The sequence below is a fragment of the Pterocles gutturalis genome, unplaced genomic scaffold (assembly GCF_000699245.1).
Source record: "Pterocles gutturalis isolate BGI_N339 unplaced genomic scaffold, ASM69924v1 scaffold31685, whole genome shotgun sequence".
In the NCBI taxonomy this organism is placed as follows: Eukaryota; Metazoa; Chordata; class Aves; order Pterocliformes; family Pteroclidae; genus Pterocles; species Pterocles gutturalis.
Genome location: NW_010144346.1, coordinates 1 through 12,980, shown reverse-complemented (window position 1 = coordinate 12,980; position 12,980 = coordinate 1). Strand labels below are relative to the sequence as shown.

At 40.7% G+C, this 12,980-nt stretch overlaps 1 protein-coding gene across 1 annotated transcript; it reads left to right on the top strand.

Moving 5' to 3' along the window:
• The first annotated feature begins 355 nt into the window (after positions 1–355).
• On the top strand, positions 356–5,356 carry LOC104460851 (TBC1 domain family member 2B-like). The gene is made up of 3 exons (XM_010085076.1): positions 356–589; positions 1,937–2,058; positions 4,998–5,356. Exons 1-3 carry the CDS (start codon positions 356–358, stop codon positions 5,191–5,193), a joined length of 552 nt encoding a protein of 183 aa, XP_010083378.1. The 3' UTR covers positions 5,194–5,356.
• The last annotated feature ends 7,624 nt before the right edge of the window (positions 5,357–12,980 follow it).

Genomic DNA, 12,980 nt, shown 5'->3' with positions numbered 1-12,980 from the left:
GGGAGAGAGGGGATGAGAATGCCTTTTGCAGTTTTGCAAGCAGCATATACTGTCACGCTCCTCTGCTTCCAGGCGGTGCTCTGGTCCATGCTACCGCCTCCCTCTAAGCCTTTCCTCAGCTTGTTCTCTGCTCTGGTGCTCCTGCACCAGTGTAGCACTGGTGACGTGTAGTGGGAACACACCATCTGCGTGTGAAGAGCCCTGTGAGACTGGGGGTGGGCTGAGAAGCAAAAAGCTGTGTCAGCAAGGGTGGTGCATCTAGCTTGGAAGTGTTAACTAGGCAGTCCTGGGTTTCCTGGTTACTCTTGAAAAGCTTGCACTTAGAGTGATAACAGCCCTACTTTGAACCATATATATGCTGGGAAACGTAGGAGCAATAGTGTCCTATTTGTCCTCTCTTCAGGTCGATCAGCGAGTGTTCAAGGATTTGATGAGTGAGAAGCTTCCACGACTGCACGCTCATTTTGAACAATACAAAGTTGACTATACTCTTATAACTTTCAACTGGTTTCTCGTGGTGTTTGTGGACAGCGTGGTTAGCGACATCCTTTTTAAAATCTGGGACTCCTTCCTGTATGAGGGACCAAAGGTGAACTGAATGAGATGAGTTTTTCCAGTCATTACCTGGTAACAAAATACTGTGGTGTTATTGAATGCAGGGTGGAGGAAGGTTGTTTGACAAGAATCCTATCAGTTAAAATGACTAGCAGGAAAAAAAGGGAGGAGATGTGCATAAATAACCAGTCAAAACAGTTTTTGTTTTATCTGTGTTCTGCAAGTCAAAAACTTTGAGTTACATCTAAGAATTCTAAATGTGAAGTGTCTTCCTTTCACCAGCCACCATTTTTTGTTAACCTTTGAAAAATAAAACTATAGGCAGTGCTGTTAGCTCCTACATGCAGCTGTCAATCCGTTTTAAGTAATTACATAAAAATGAGAGCTACTCTTACATTAAGTGAAGAAGGCAGAAGTATTGGAAAGATGTAAGAATTAGTTGTGACCAAGCGCTAATATTTGGCTTGTCTGCAGCAACTATTTGTTTAATTTCTGCAGACATTTAAAGTACAGCTGACAAACAATGACTGTCTGGGCTCCTATCTCATCAATTAAGGGGTGGAGGTGAAAGAATTTTCCTGTATTTCATACTTGTGAAATTGCAGTGAAATAAAATTGGTGCAGGAAAAAATAATTGGATTCAAACACGCTAGTAATGCTAGAGCAGATGTTATAGGCAATTGGAGAGAACAGGAGAGTTATAAATAAATAGACAAAAACTGGGTGTTAGCTAGATATCTCGTGGGCCTCGTCTGAGCTTTCCAATGTGCAGTAGTATTTTGGTTGTGTATTCGTTCAAATCAGTTTTAAGCATCATGGTATTTTGTGAAGGCAGCCAGGTACAGGCTGATGAAGTTCGGAACTTACTGAAGCCTTTTCAGAATGAAGGGAGATAATGCTTTTTCCAGCCCTTGACAAAGCTGGCTGACAAACTGGTGTCAGAAGTTCCTTCCTCGTCAGTCCCCCAATGGGTGGGGAGAATTCAAGGCATTGGAAAACAACCTGTTTAGAAAGTGAAACTTGATGTTAGCCCTGAAGTAACTTAAGTGCATTCAACAAGCACAGCACTCGTTGTTCCACAGCTGTGTTAGGAACTCAATACTTGAATGAATTTGTATGTTGTGAACACAACATTGTGTTCTGGGCAGAACTGCAGAACACCTTGTGTGGGTTACAGGCCACAAGAGAAGTTTTTGGAAGCTTTTGGAAATGGGGGACGGGGCAGAGAGTGGCAGGGAAGGGAGACAGAAGGAGGTGTGTTGAGATAGCTCAGAGCGTGTAGGAAGAGTAACACTTGTCCTTTGAGTTTACAGTAGATAAGAATGGGAATCAGTGCATTCTGTTCTTGAGAAGAACCAAACGTTGTGTGTGTTTTTATCAGGTAATATTCAGATTTGCCCTGGCACTTTTTAAATACAAAGAAGAGGAAATCTTAAAACTGCAAGATTCAATGTCCATTTTCAAGTACCTTCGATATTTCACCCGCACTATACTTGATGCTAGGTGGGTAACTCAAAATTGTGTGTAAGCGAAAGACCTGTGGTGGGGCATGGAAGTCTGTCATGGGTGGGTTCTTTGTTCTGTTTTCCTTTAGATCTTAGTTTAGATATAAAGCAACTAGAGATGAAACTAACTGCTAAGGTTTCTCCTGAGTAGTTTTATTTAGTGCAGACAAAAGCGCAAGTGATGAATGCATAATTGTGAATTTTTAGGTATAAAACTGGGATTACTTTGGCAAGTTGGTCTTGTTTAGCAGTTGTATCATAGTAGCAATGCTTATGAATTTCAACCATAGATGAAGTTTTACCCTGCATTGTGAATACAGCTGAGGTTGTGAAATATTTTATGAAAAATAAAAACACATCCTGGCCCAAGTATTAACATGTAAGCTATGAACCTTTAAGTTTAGATCTCTTCTGCATCGTTAATACATAGGCTAATGCCACATGACTCCAGCTGGCTTTAAGATATACTTTGAAGGGGGAGAATACATACAGACTAGACACTCTTCTGTTCTTCAATTCTTGCATAGGAAATAGTTTGTAAATTAGGGTCTAATATTTTAGGTTCCTAGTTTCAAGACTAAAGTGCAGCAGATTAAGATTAAAAGGAAGTCATATTGGGATTGGTTTGATGTCTGACAATGTTTTGTAAAGCTACTGAAACTCACTGATTTTGAATTTAGTACAAAATCATATACTGGAATTTGTGTTGTTTGTTTCTAACATAATTCCATATGGAGTTAGGCTTATACTTTGGCTCCTACTGCAAGAGCTATTTATTATTTTTACTTCCTGTATTTCAGTTTTACCTGGAGAGAAGTTAAAACTGAATAATCTTACTCTGTGCTTAAAAAGGATTGTTGGGTCTGATGCAGGGAGAATGTTCTGCGCCTGATTTAAATGGTAAAAGCCTTGATAGCAGATGTTGGTTCCTCTGCTGAAACCTCTTCAAAAACTCTGGAGGGGTAATTGCATGGTGGTTTGTATTTTAGCATTCCCCACTTTGATTGGAAGAATGTTGGACAGTTGTAATCAGCTGTTGGACCAGATTCCAAATCTGGAAATGACAGAGAAACGTGAACTAGATTTTGAGAAGATGGTGCACATATTTTTAACAGAAAATAATAAATAAAACAAATCTGTGGATACTTTATAATTGATAACTAGGCTATTTTATAGCTTATAATCACACATGTAATATGTAGCACCAGTAGTACCATAGCAGTATCATCAGAAACTAAGTTGCAAAAGAAAAGGAAAAAAAAGTTAATTTTTTTTGCTCTTACTTAATTTGAACAAAATGTTTATATTTAATCAGAGCTGCAGATTTGGTTTTCTCTTCCTTTTCCAATTATGTAAAGGAAATGATGGCTTAGCTCTCCTGTCTAAACTTTCTGGTGCTGAAAGAACCTATTTTAAAGATTTCTAATATTGCTGGTAGAGATCTTACCTTGATGTTAACAAAATGAGCTAATCGGGTATCTCTTGGCAGATGGTGAGGGAAGTTAAGGTGAGGGCAGAATTCAGTGCATGAAATATATTTACAATGCAAATGTATTCTATGCTGGTCTGTAAAGCTGAGTTTTCTTAGAATTTTAAAAGTTGGAGTTGAAAGTAGTGGGGTAGTGCCACCTAGGGGATAGGAATTTGGCTTCTGGAACTGACAGGGCATGATGATTCCAACCACCTGGTTTCTTATTTAACAATTGTTGTACGACGTTTTATGGCATTAAAAATTAAACAATACATGGGGCCTTTACTGATACAGTTGAAAGGTCAGCTTGTAGATGAAAAATTCAGAAATATTATTTTTATGGAATTCATGGATATCCTGAATGGGTTAGAAAATTATTTCATACAGAATTTAAGCTTTCTAGTGGAGAAAAGTCTCTATGGTATGGACGTGTGCGTAATTATATCTAGATTATAGGATGTTATAGTTCAGTTTTTCTACAGATGGAAGTTGTGTTCAGTAGCATGTTGTGCACAAGTAGAGAAGCTGTTGGAATAAGTTCTGTTTATAAATAGCAGGAAATGGTTCTTTTTCGTTCAAAAATACAAACCTAGGGAGAGCTTAGCCTTGAATAAATTGTCCAAATAAATTAATATTTGGGTTCATCTGATAATTAAGCTAGAATAAGTTAAATTCCCATTCCCCCTTTTCCCTTAGTAAATGAGTTTGGTTTTTTTTTAAGGTCTAGATCAACAGTAGCAATGTAGTTAGCTCTGTCTGTGGACTGGTTAGGCAGATCAGTTATTAGTTTTGCTGTGACTGAATGATAGTACGATGGAGCATGACTCTGGAAGGGTGATGGAGACCCTTGTGCTGCTTTGCTATGTGATCTGACAAGCTTGAGTTGACACCAGCCCAGAGCTCTCTGTGCTCCAGACAGCAGAATCCCTGAGCTTTTGCACTGAATCCTAAAGTTTGGCTCATCCTTGTTTTGTATTATCCGTGTCTGTATTATCCCAGGCTTTATCTGGTCTCTCACACCGCTTCATTATCGTGGATCACTTCAGAGCTGACTGTCCTGGGACTGAACAAGCCTCAGTGAGTTACATGCAGAAGTTATCCCATCTGTAGCTGGGTATTGGATGTACCAAGGATTCAGCCTAGCCTGTGAAGCTCTGATCAGCTGAGCTTACATCTTCTGTTCGGTGTTGTCAAGGCTGTCATCACTACAGCATTATAGAGAGTTTACAGGTGGCTTTGCGAACTGTTGAGCACTTGATAACACTTTATCACTTGAAATACCTTTAAAACTGAGTGCTTTACAGAGCTTTTTTGCAATACTGCTTACATCCAAGACCTGTCAGGTATGTGAAGGAGACCAGAGAAATCAGCCATATACTAAATATTCATAAGGATGAGGTTCAAAACTTATTTTAAAAAAACACCAAATATGAGTTATTGTCTTCTAATGTTGTGTAATCTTGCAGGAAACTGACTGGCATTGCTTTTGGAGACCTGAATCCTTTTCCATTACGTCAGATCAGGAACCGGAGGACCTATCACCTGGAAAAAGTCCGTCTTGAACTAACTGAACTAGAAGCCATTCGTGAGGATTTCCTGCGTGAACGAGAGACATGTGTAGAAAAAAGGGACCTTATTAGTGATGATGAGGAGGATAGTTGAAACTACTCAACATAAACTTTTCTTTGGGATCGTGACCAAAGTGAGTTAACCTCCAAAACACTTTATTGATCCTGTCAAACAGAATGTAGACTAGTTGCTTTTGGAAATATGCAGGACAGATTTCCAAACCCCAGCACTTTGAGAAATATTGCTTTGTATGGAGGCCAAACACTTCTGTTTACATTTATGTTCATGGAATTTGATGTAGAGCACTTAATATCTGTCTCAGTTTAGTCAAACAGCTGAGTTGCCAGGTTTTTTTGTGCAGTGCATTTAGTGCCTGTATGTGAAGCAGTAGTAAGAAAAGTCCATGCTGTGTTTACTGCGTTCATTGCCATTCTGTGTTTTTTGGTGTCATCCTGTTTTTCGTAGCGCAGGTTCAATGTGGGAGTACGACATTTTTTGGTTTCAGGTTGGTTCAATAAATGGCTTTCATCATGTTGTCCTTGAATAAACTAGCCATTCTTGAGGTCACAAACTAGAAAAGTATGGAATGAAGCATAGGAAGAACTTTTACATTCCTTTGTCTCTTCCTGAAGTGATGTGAAATGGATCATCAAACAGAACACTTGAATATATGTACTTAAAGTAAAGGTAAAGTGAATACGTATTTGTCCTTGAATGTTCAGTGTATGCTGAAACAGTGATATCAAACATCACTTTTGCTTTTCTGGGCAGCTGTGTTGATAAAGATTCTCATTAATGCAAACGGTTTTATAGATCAAATTCTGTTTAGTCGATTTTATTTCTATTAACTCTTTTGATTGCGTCTCAAAAAAGCCACAACCAAAAAATAGCTATTATGGAAGAAGAATGGAGCTGGCCACAGGACTACTGACTTCTAGTAGCTAATCAGTTGTGTATCTGTGAAAGGCTTTTTTTTTTTTTAATTTTAATGCTTTTCCCTATTTAGGACTTAAAATAAGACGAAGTCTTGATCTTTAAGAAGAAACACAGCATTCTTTTTGCATGAATGTATAATGATTGTACAAGAGTGGTAGAGATAGTATTCCTAAAACAAAACAAATATTTATCAATTGATCAAAGGAGCCTAAAGGTCACAGCATGCACGCCGAAATACAAGATCCTTTTCCAGTGGAAAAATGCAATATTCTCTTAATGTGCTGAGCTTTGCTGTGAGAGTTGCATACGTGTCCTACAAGAGAGATATAAGGAGACATTTGAGGTGTTTATCTGTGTTTCTGACTACGGAAGTGTGGCTGAAGGCCATTCTTTCTCATTTGATGACTAGCAATACTCTTAAACAGTTCTGAGGATGAGGAAGGTTTCCTTCCTGCTGGCTATTCTCTGGACTTTCTGGAGCTGTTGGATTGACTTAAATGTTGTGTCTGGATGCATCATGATGAAACTAGCATTCAAATAGCAGGCAGCAAATAGCTCGGCTCTGGCGAAGTGGTTAACTAGCAAAAACCAAAACTGGTAGTCAGGAACGGTCAAGTGCATGAAGCTTATACTTCATCTGCTTTTTTCTGGGTTTCTGAGAACAAGTAGGACTTCCTTGTCAGGTATACTCATGCGATTGTTTCACAAAACTTCAGTGTGTGCAGGGAGAAATCCTGCTTCTGTTTCACAGCACCTTTTTTTTTGAGAATGTATTTGTGATCAGTCAATTTATCTGGAAGGGAAATATTTAATCAGTGGTGAATGTTTGTAACTTACAGGACTACTTTTGGTATAAAATGTATGCTTCTTGTATGACATATAAATTTTAATTAGCCAACGAATCCTTGCCAATGAGGGATGCGTGATATGATCATCCTGATTTGGAAGTTGTTTGTCTTCTGAAATGTCCCCTACCTTGTCTATTGTAAGCAGTAGCTTGGATTGTTTTTTTATTCTCTAGTTACTCTTGGTTGTGTACTTGAGTTTATTAGGCAGGTTTTTCATATTATTGCATGTACTGTATTCTTTTTTTACTTACAATCAGTGTTTGACTATAAAAATGGGACCAGGTTTTCTAATTTTACAGTTACGCTGTCTTGGTTTTGAAAGAGCTGGTCTCTAAATCAATCTGTAATGTCCTTTTTTTTTTTTTAATCTTGTTTTCAAGTGTTAAATGTAATCTTTCTAAACTGAAGATCTTCTGCCCAGTGGCAACAGTTGAAATGTTAAGGTAAAGAATTTAGAAGTACGTACCTTATCCTATTCCTTCCTGCAAGTCTGTTATTCCTGGTTTTTGAGTCTTCAGTATGAACTGGTCCTATGACTTCAGGTGATGTTTTCAGACTGATTGCACTGAAGTCTTTAGGTTGTGTGATGAAACTAATCTTAGGGCAACTGTTCAGGAAGTTCTCTAGCTGACAAGATGACCTGCAGTGTTACAGGACACCTTCTTTTTTTACAGTTGGGCTGATGGTTAAATTTGTGTGTGTGTTGTTGTGTTTCATTATAGAAGTTGTTACCCCATTGTACAGTAAAACTAAGGAGCTCTGTTCCTTATGCCACGATGTGGATCTAATACGAGCGTTAGAAAGCTTACGGAAATCATGTTGTCTCTGAGTATTTTGATAGCTTGTGAATATGAAATTAGTTGATGTTCTTATACTCAAGTTCCTGGTGAGCTGTTGGCATCATTTTGTTAAGCATCGCTACTGATGCCCGAGCTAAAAGGTCAAAGATTGCAGAGGCATCTGACCTCTGACCACTGGAAGGCTGCATAGAACAACGAGATGCAAATAGCAGGCAACAACACCAGGGGAAGCTTGCCTTGGTGTTGCAAATGTCTTTGGGTGATGTTAGTTTCCTAGTGGTGCTTAATCTGGTAACTTTGAGGAGTAGTAACTAGTTAGGGACGTGCAAGATGCACTGGCAGTATTTAAACCCAATGAAACCTGGCAAAAATACTGCGCGACTCAGGGGCTTGCGAAAGCAGAACTGCGTAGATGCTAAGTGTTTGTATTTAGAGGTAAAGTTCCGAAACAGTGCATGAGGATTTAACATTCCTGCCAGCCACTTAGTGGGAAATAGACCTGTTGAATGCAAATAAAGACTGCCAAGACTATTTTTTTTAGCTTCAAGATAGTGCACATATGTGCAAAGCGTTCCTTGTGCATGGTTCCCACTATATGTGATGTAAACCAAACCACTGGATTGCATCTTACAGAATATTTCTCCTCTTCAGACATGTATACGTGGCTTTCCAGTGAAACTTCTGGTTACTTGTTTATAACATTCTATTATTTTCTGTTAAATAGGCAAAAAATTGGTGCACTACTCCTCTAACTGTTAAAACTGCACAGTGTTTCAGCTTTACCTGTACCTGCGTATGGTCAGTGTTATTATCCAGTGTTATCAGATTGTTTGGTGGGGTTTTTTTACCAGCTATGTAATCAATAAAAAGGACTTCTTGTTGCTCTTTAGGTGTCTTCTGTGACAGATTCTCCCTTTCCCCTCAGTCTTTATAAATGTGGTAAGATATTTCAGCAGAAAGGGACAGATATTTTTTTTTCTTAAGACATCAGGAATGAATGAATGGTCTTAAATTTGACAGAGTTGTATGTTCAGTCATGGTTAACTGAGAAATTGAAAATTAATCAATTTATTTCATGAATTTATGCAGCTGTTTCAGTGAATGTTCCCTTAAGTGCCATGTTAGAAATCAGCAATATGCGGTACAAGAAATTTGAATCACAAAACATAAGTGATGATATTTTCATAAAGATTGATGTAAAGAAAAAATAAATTGTTTATTCCTTTATAGCTTGCTCTGGTTCTTTTTTTTTTTTATAACAGATGGAAATAACTGCAGGTGCCATGAGAACAAATCAGTAGTAAAGCTGGCGTTTTTGTCTGATAATGTGATTTGAGAGAGCCTCTATAGAGGAACATATGTGCAAATTTGTCTTTGACACATGAAGATGTGAACTGTAGACATGTTGCGTGCAGGTGGTGCTGACAGGGTAAACTCCTGATTGGTGTCCTTACTTTCTTGGGAGAGGAGGGGAGATTAAATTTGCATGAACACTCACAGGGAACAGTCTTCCTAAGAAACATATGTATTTGTGTGGTATCTCCTGACATCAAAAGCCTCCTTAGCAGGCCTGGGTGCTGATATTCTGCTAAAGCCTTTGGTAGCCAAGTGCATAATTTCTGATGCTTTGAAAACTTAACAAAGCACCGAATTAATTTGGAAATCTAGCCTCAATGTCTGTCTTTCAGATACTATTTTTTCTTTTTGGTGTTAGCTTAATTCCCTTAAAGAGGGTACCAAAACTGCTTCAGATATGAAACTTAACAGCTGAATGCTTGTGAGGGAGGAAAAATAAGAGCTGGGACACCATTTTGATGGCATGTCCAAGCAGTTCTGTCAGAGGTGAATAGTGCACAGAGTCCTCTGGCTCTGCTACAGGATGGCTGTTAGGAGTGGACAGTTGGAAATCTGTTCAAAGGGGTTGCAAAAGAGGATAGAGAGCAGCAATTGAGAGAGAACAAGACTGTGGCCTAAGGACCTCCTGTCCTGTATTTTTTAATATTGAAAAATTAAGTCAAAGGAATAAACAGAAAATTCTGGGAAGCGAGTGCATACGGAGCAATGTCCTCACTCGGATACTTGCATATTTAGCTGGAGTGGGTTGTGTTGCCCTAGCAGCTGCTGGGGCGGCCTGTTAGAGAACAGCTGAGGCTCCCGTTTCCTCCTTGGTTCTGCACTTGAGAAACATGTTCTCAGTGGAATTGCAACAAGGGTGGGAGTGTGGCGGATGTATATAGCTGATGTATGTTGTTAAATACCTTATTCCAAAGACATGCATTAACATAGAGAGGATGAGCACAGCTCACCTGCTCTGAACTGGGACCAAATACCTGCAGAGTCTCGCTCTCTGTTCTGGGTGCCTCAGAGATGCCAAGAACACACTGAAGTCTGCTGGTATTGCAATATATCAGGGGTTCATTCTGTGGGATTTTCAGAAGTGCTAAACATAGCTTCCTTATCTGCAGCTGCTTGAGTTCACTGGAAGCAGAATCCATGTAGTGCTGAAGCTTTAAGAATTCCCACAAATGAAATAACATTCTCTCAGATAATGCAAAGGAAGGGTGTGCTCTGCCTTGGAAGTTTCCCCCTGGAAAAGAAGGTAAAGGTTCAGTCACAAGGAAAGTAGAGTGATATTTTCATCATGATACTGTGCTGTAGAAGCCATGCTTCCCTACAGTTACACCATCTCCAGTGCTAGCTTTTCAGAGGATTAGGCTGGAAAGCAAAACTCAGTCCTGTGTTTTTGTTAATGAATGTGATATTAAAAACCCAAATAGTTATTTAATAGAAAACTATCCTCTACCCTGAATTATCTGGGATGTTGTAAAGAGAAGTAAAATAATTAAAGCATTCAACACTAGAATATATCTGGGGAATTAAGACTACTTTGGCCTTAATTAAGATACTTCTAGCCTTGAGTGACTGCATCCTGCCTGTGTTTCAAATGAGGTGTACCTTTTTCTATACAAAACAGTTATGTTTTTGCAGTGAGCTGCCCCTAAGACTTCACGTTTGAGCTGATGAACTGGCTCAGTGGTGTCCTCAAGTGCTGTGATTGGTGATTAACCTGTTAAATAAGCTGTTTACCTGTTTTTATAAATGCAGGTGGTGTTTTTCTGGTATTTAATCCCGGAACTCCCCCTGCAGAACATAAGGTATGGGCTTCCTCCTTTATTACTTCCTAAAGGAGACTGGTAAATGCATGGTTAGCAGATGCTGAAGTGTTTGCTTGTGCTGCCTGCTTCAAACGCTCTTCAGCTTTGAGTTTTCCATCCCATTTGTGTCCTGTATGCACGTAAAGGCTTTTGCCCTGGCTGCCAAAGACATTACAAAGAAGTCTGAGTCTGTTTTAAAGGTGAACAACAGAAGAACCATGTAAGAGCAGTTTCTTACTTGCGCAGAACCTGTGTTTTGGCTTGCAAACCCTATAGCCACGGCATCAGGGATGGGATTCAGTCTACCCTTGCTCTTCCTGGAGGCCTCACAGGGCTGGCCAGCAGACATTAAATTCAAATTGGGGTTATTCAGGGTCTAGGAAGAGCTTGTCGTGATTTGAAAAGTGGTTGTGGCCTCTCAGGGCAAACCATGCTGTTTGTCCCCTTCTTTGCAGCTGGGAGCAAACAAAAAAGATGGCCAGCCTTGTGTGCCCTTTGCTCTGAGAGTTTTGTAGGAGGATTGCTGTGACTCTCATGTGATCATATCACTCTGTAGAACTAAAGGTGAGGAATTAAATAGCTTTACTTCCCTTTCCAAGGGTTCAGAATTCTTCCACTGCCCTTTGAAACCTTTACTATTGCTCCTATTTCCTGTCCTCCACCCTGTGTAATATCAGATGCAGCCACTTTCCTTTTGGGATTGGGAGAGCTGGGTGGAACTCTTGGGCTGCCAGTGCCGCTCCTGGGGCAGGCGAGCAGGGGCACAGCTCAGTCCTCTTGACTTGGAACAAGTCCGAAGCCAAGTTCTTTTTAACTGTGGTGAAAAAAAGCACTGGCTAGTATAAGGTTATTGAAAAATTCATCTATCTTTGCAATTTATTGCAGTGGAACCAGCCTGCCTATGATAAGTTGCCTTAGCTTTGCGCTGTCTTAACTGCACAGAGAAGGAAGTGAAGGCAGTGAAGGCAGCCTGGCATTTGTATTTGATTTTGAAGGTATGAACAATACCACATCTTTCCTCTTCAACAAATGTTGGATATTCACTTGCGCAGCAGAAATTTTAAGGAAACCAAACAGTGTTTATTGCAATTACTGTCTGCCAAATAAAGTGGGAGAAAATCTAGTTTTACGGGTTTTGGAAATGTCATTAAGACAGGAGAATAAACAGATGAAGGATGTCATTGTTGGTAGCCAACATTTCATCTAGGGCAACCTGGAAAGCAGTCTTGCAAATGTTGGTTATGGCAGTGCACGTTAATGCCTTTTGAGATGCATGGTGAGGACTGGAAACCTGTGCTCTTCTTCCTATCACAGTGGTTTCGTGAAACGAGGGAATTCCACTGGGTAATGCTGAGTTTGACCACACAATAGACAATATGGGCTTGTATAGAATATAGATCAAGGCTTATGCAAATGAAGTGCCTCTCTAACGAATTCACCTCCTCAGCCTTATTTCCTTGTTGTTGTCATGCATCCTGAATCTCCTAAAGCAGAAGAAATCATGTCCTACCTCGGAGGTACTCCCAGCCCGCCTGGCAGAGCGGCGATGGTCTGGAAGGGTTTGTGATGGCCCGGCCCCACCTGCACCTCAGCTGTGGGGATGCAGGGCTGTCCCTGCTGGGGACGCCAGGTGCTGGGGTTGTTTGCCCCACAGCCAGCATGTTCATATCAGATAGTGGTGCTGAAGCCATGTCAGGCAGCCATGAGATTTGTCCCCGTGTCCCCGGTGGAGTTCTCTGTTGCTCTCGTTGCAGAGTAGCTCAGCTTGGCCACTGGGGAGACGGAGCAAGTGAGGACGGGTTGCTTTTGAGACGCGGGGCCTTTGGATTGCTGGAATAAATGAGGAGTTTGTATTGTTCTGTAGGATTGCTGCTGAGAACTGGGCTCTGAGCTCTTCACTGAACGCTGGACCAGCTGCTCCCAGAAGGAGAAGGAGGCGCCGATGGCTGGCCAGCAACCCGTGCCCGTTCTGTGCCGATGTCCAGGTGCGTTGCTCGGAGAAGAAACCCCGCTCCCCTGCCCTGCTTTTGGGGTGTCCATCCCCTCACCCTCGGAGTCAGGGGTGCGGCCGCAGCTCCCGGGGCCCTGCAGCGCCGGGGGTACGTGTGCTCCTGCGGGTTTCTCCCTGTGGAGCGGCCGCG

What these genes read in the sequence shown, in the direction of transcription:
- LOC104460851 (XM_010085076.1), top strand. Translation starts at nt 356, where the DNA reads ATGCTGGGAAACGTAGGAGCAATAGTGTCCTATTTGTCCTCTCTTCAG. An exon ending in TCCTGTATGAGGGACCAAAG is followed by an intron (nt 590 to 1,936) that starts GTGAACTGAATG and finishes TGTTTTTATCAG; the next exon opens with GTAATATTCAGATTTGCCCT. An exon ending in CGCACTATACTTGATGCTAG is followed by an intron (nt 2,059 to 4,997) that starts GTGGGTAACTCA and finishes GTAATCTTGCAG; the next exon opens with GAAACTGACTGGCATTGCTT.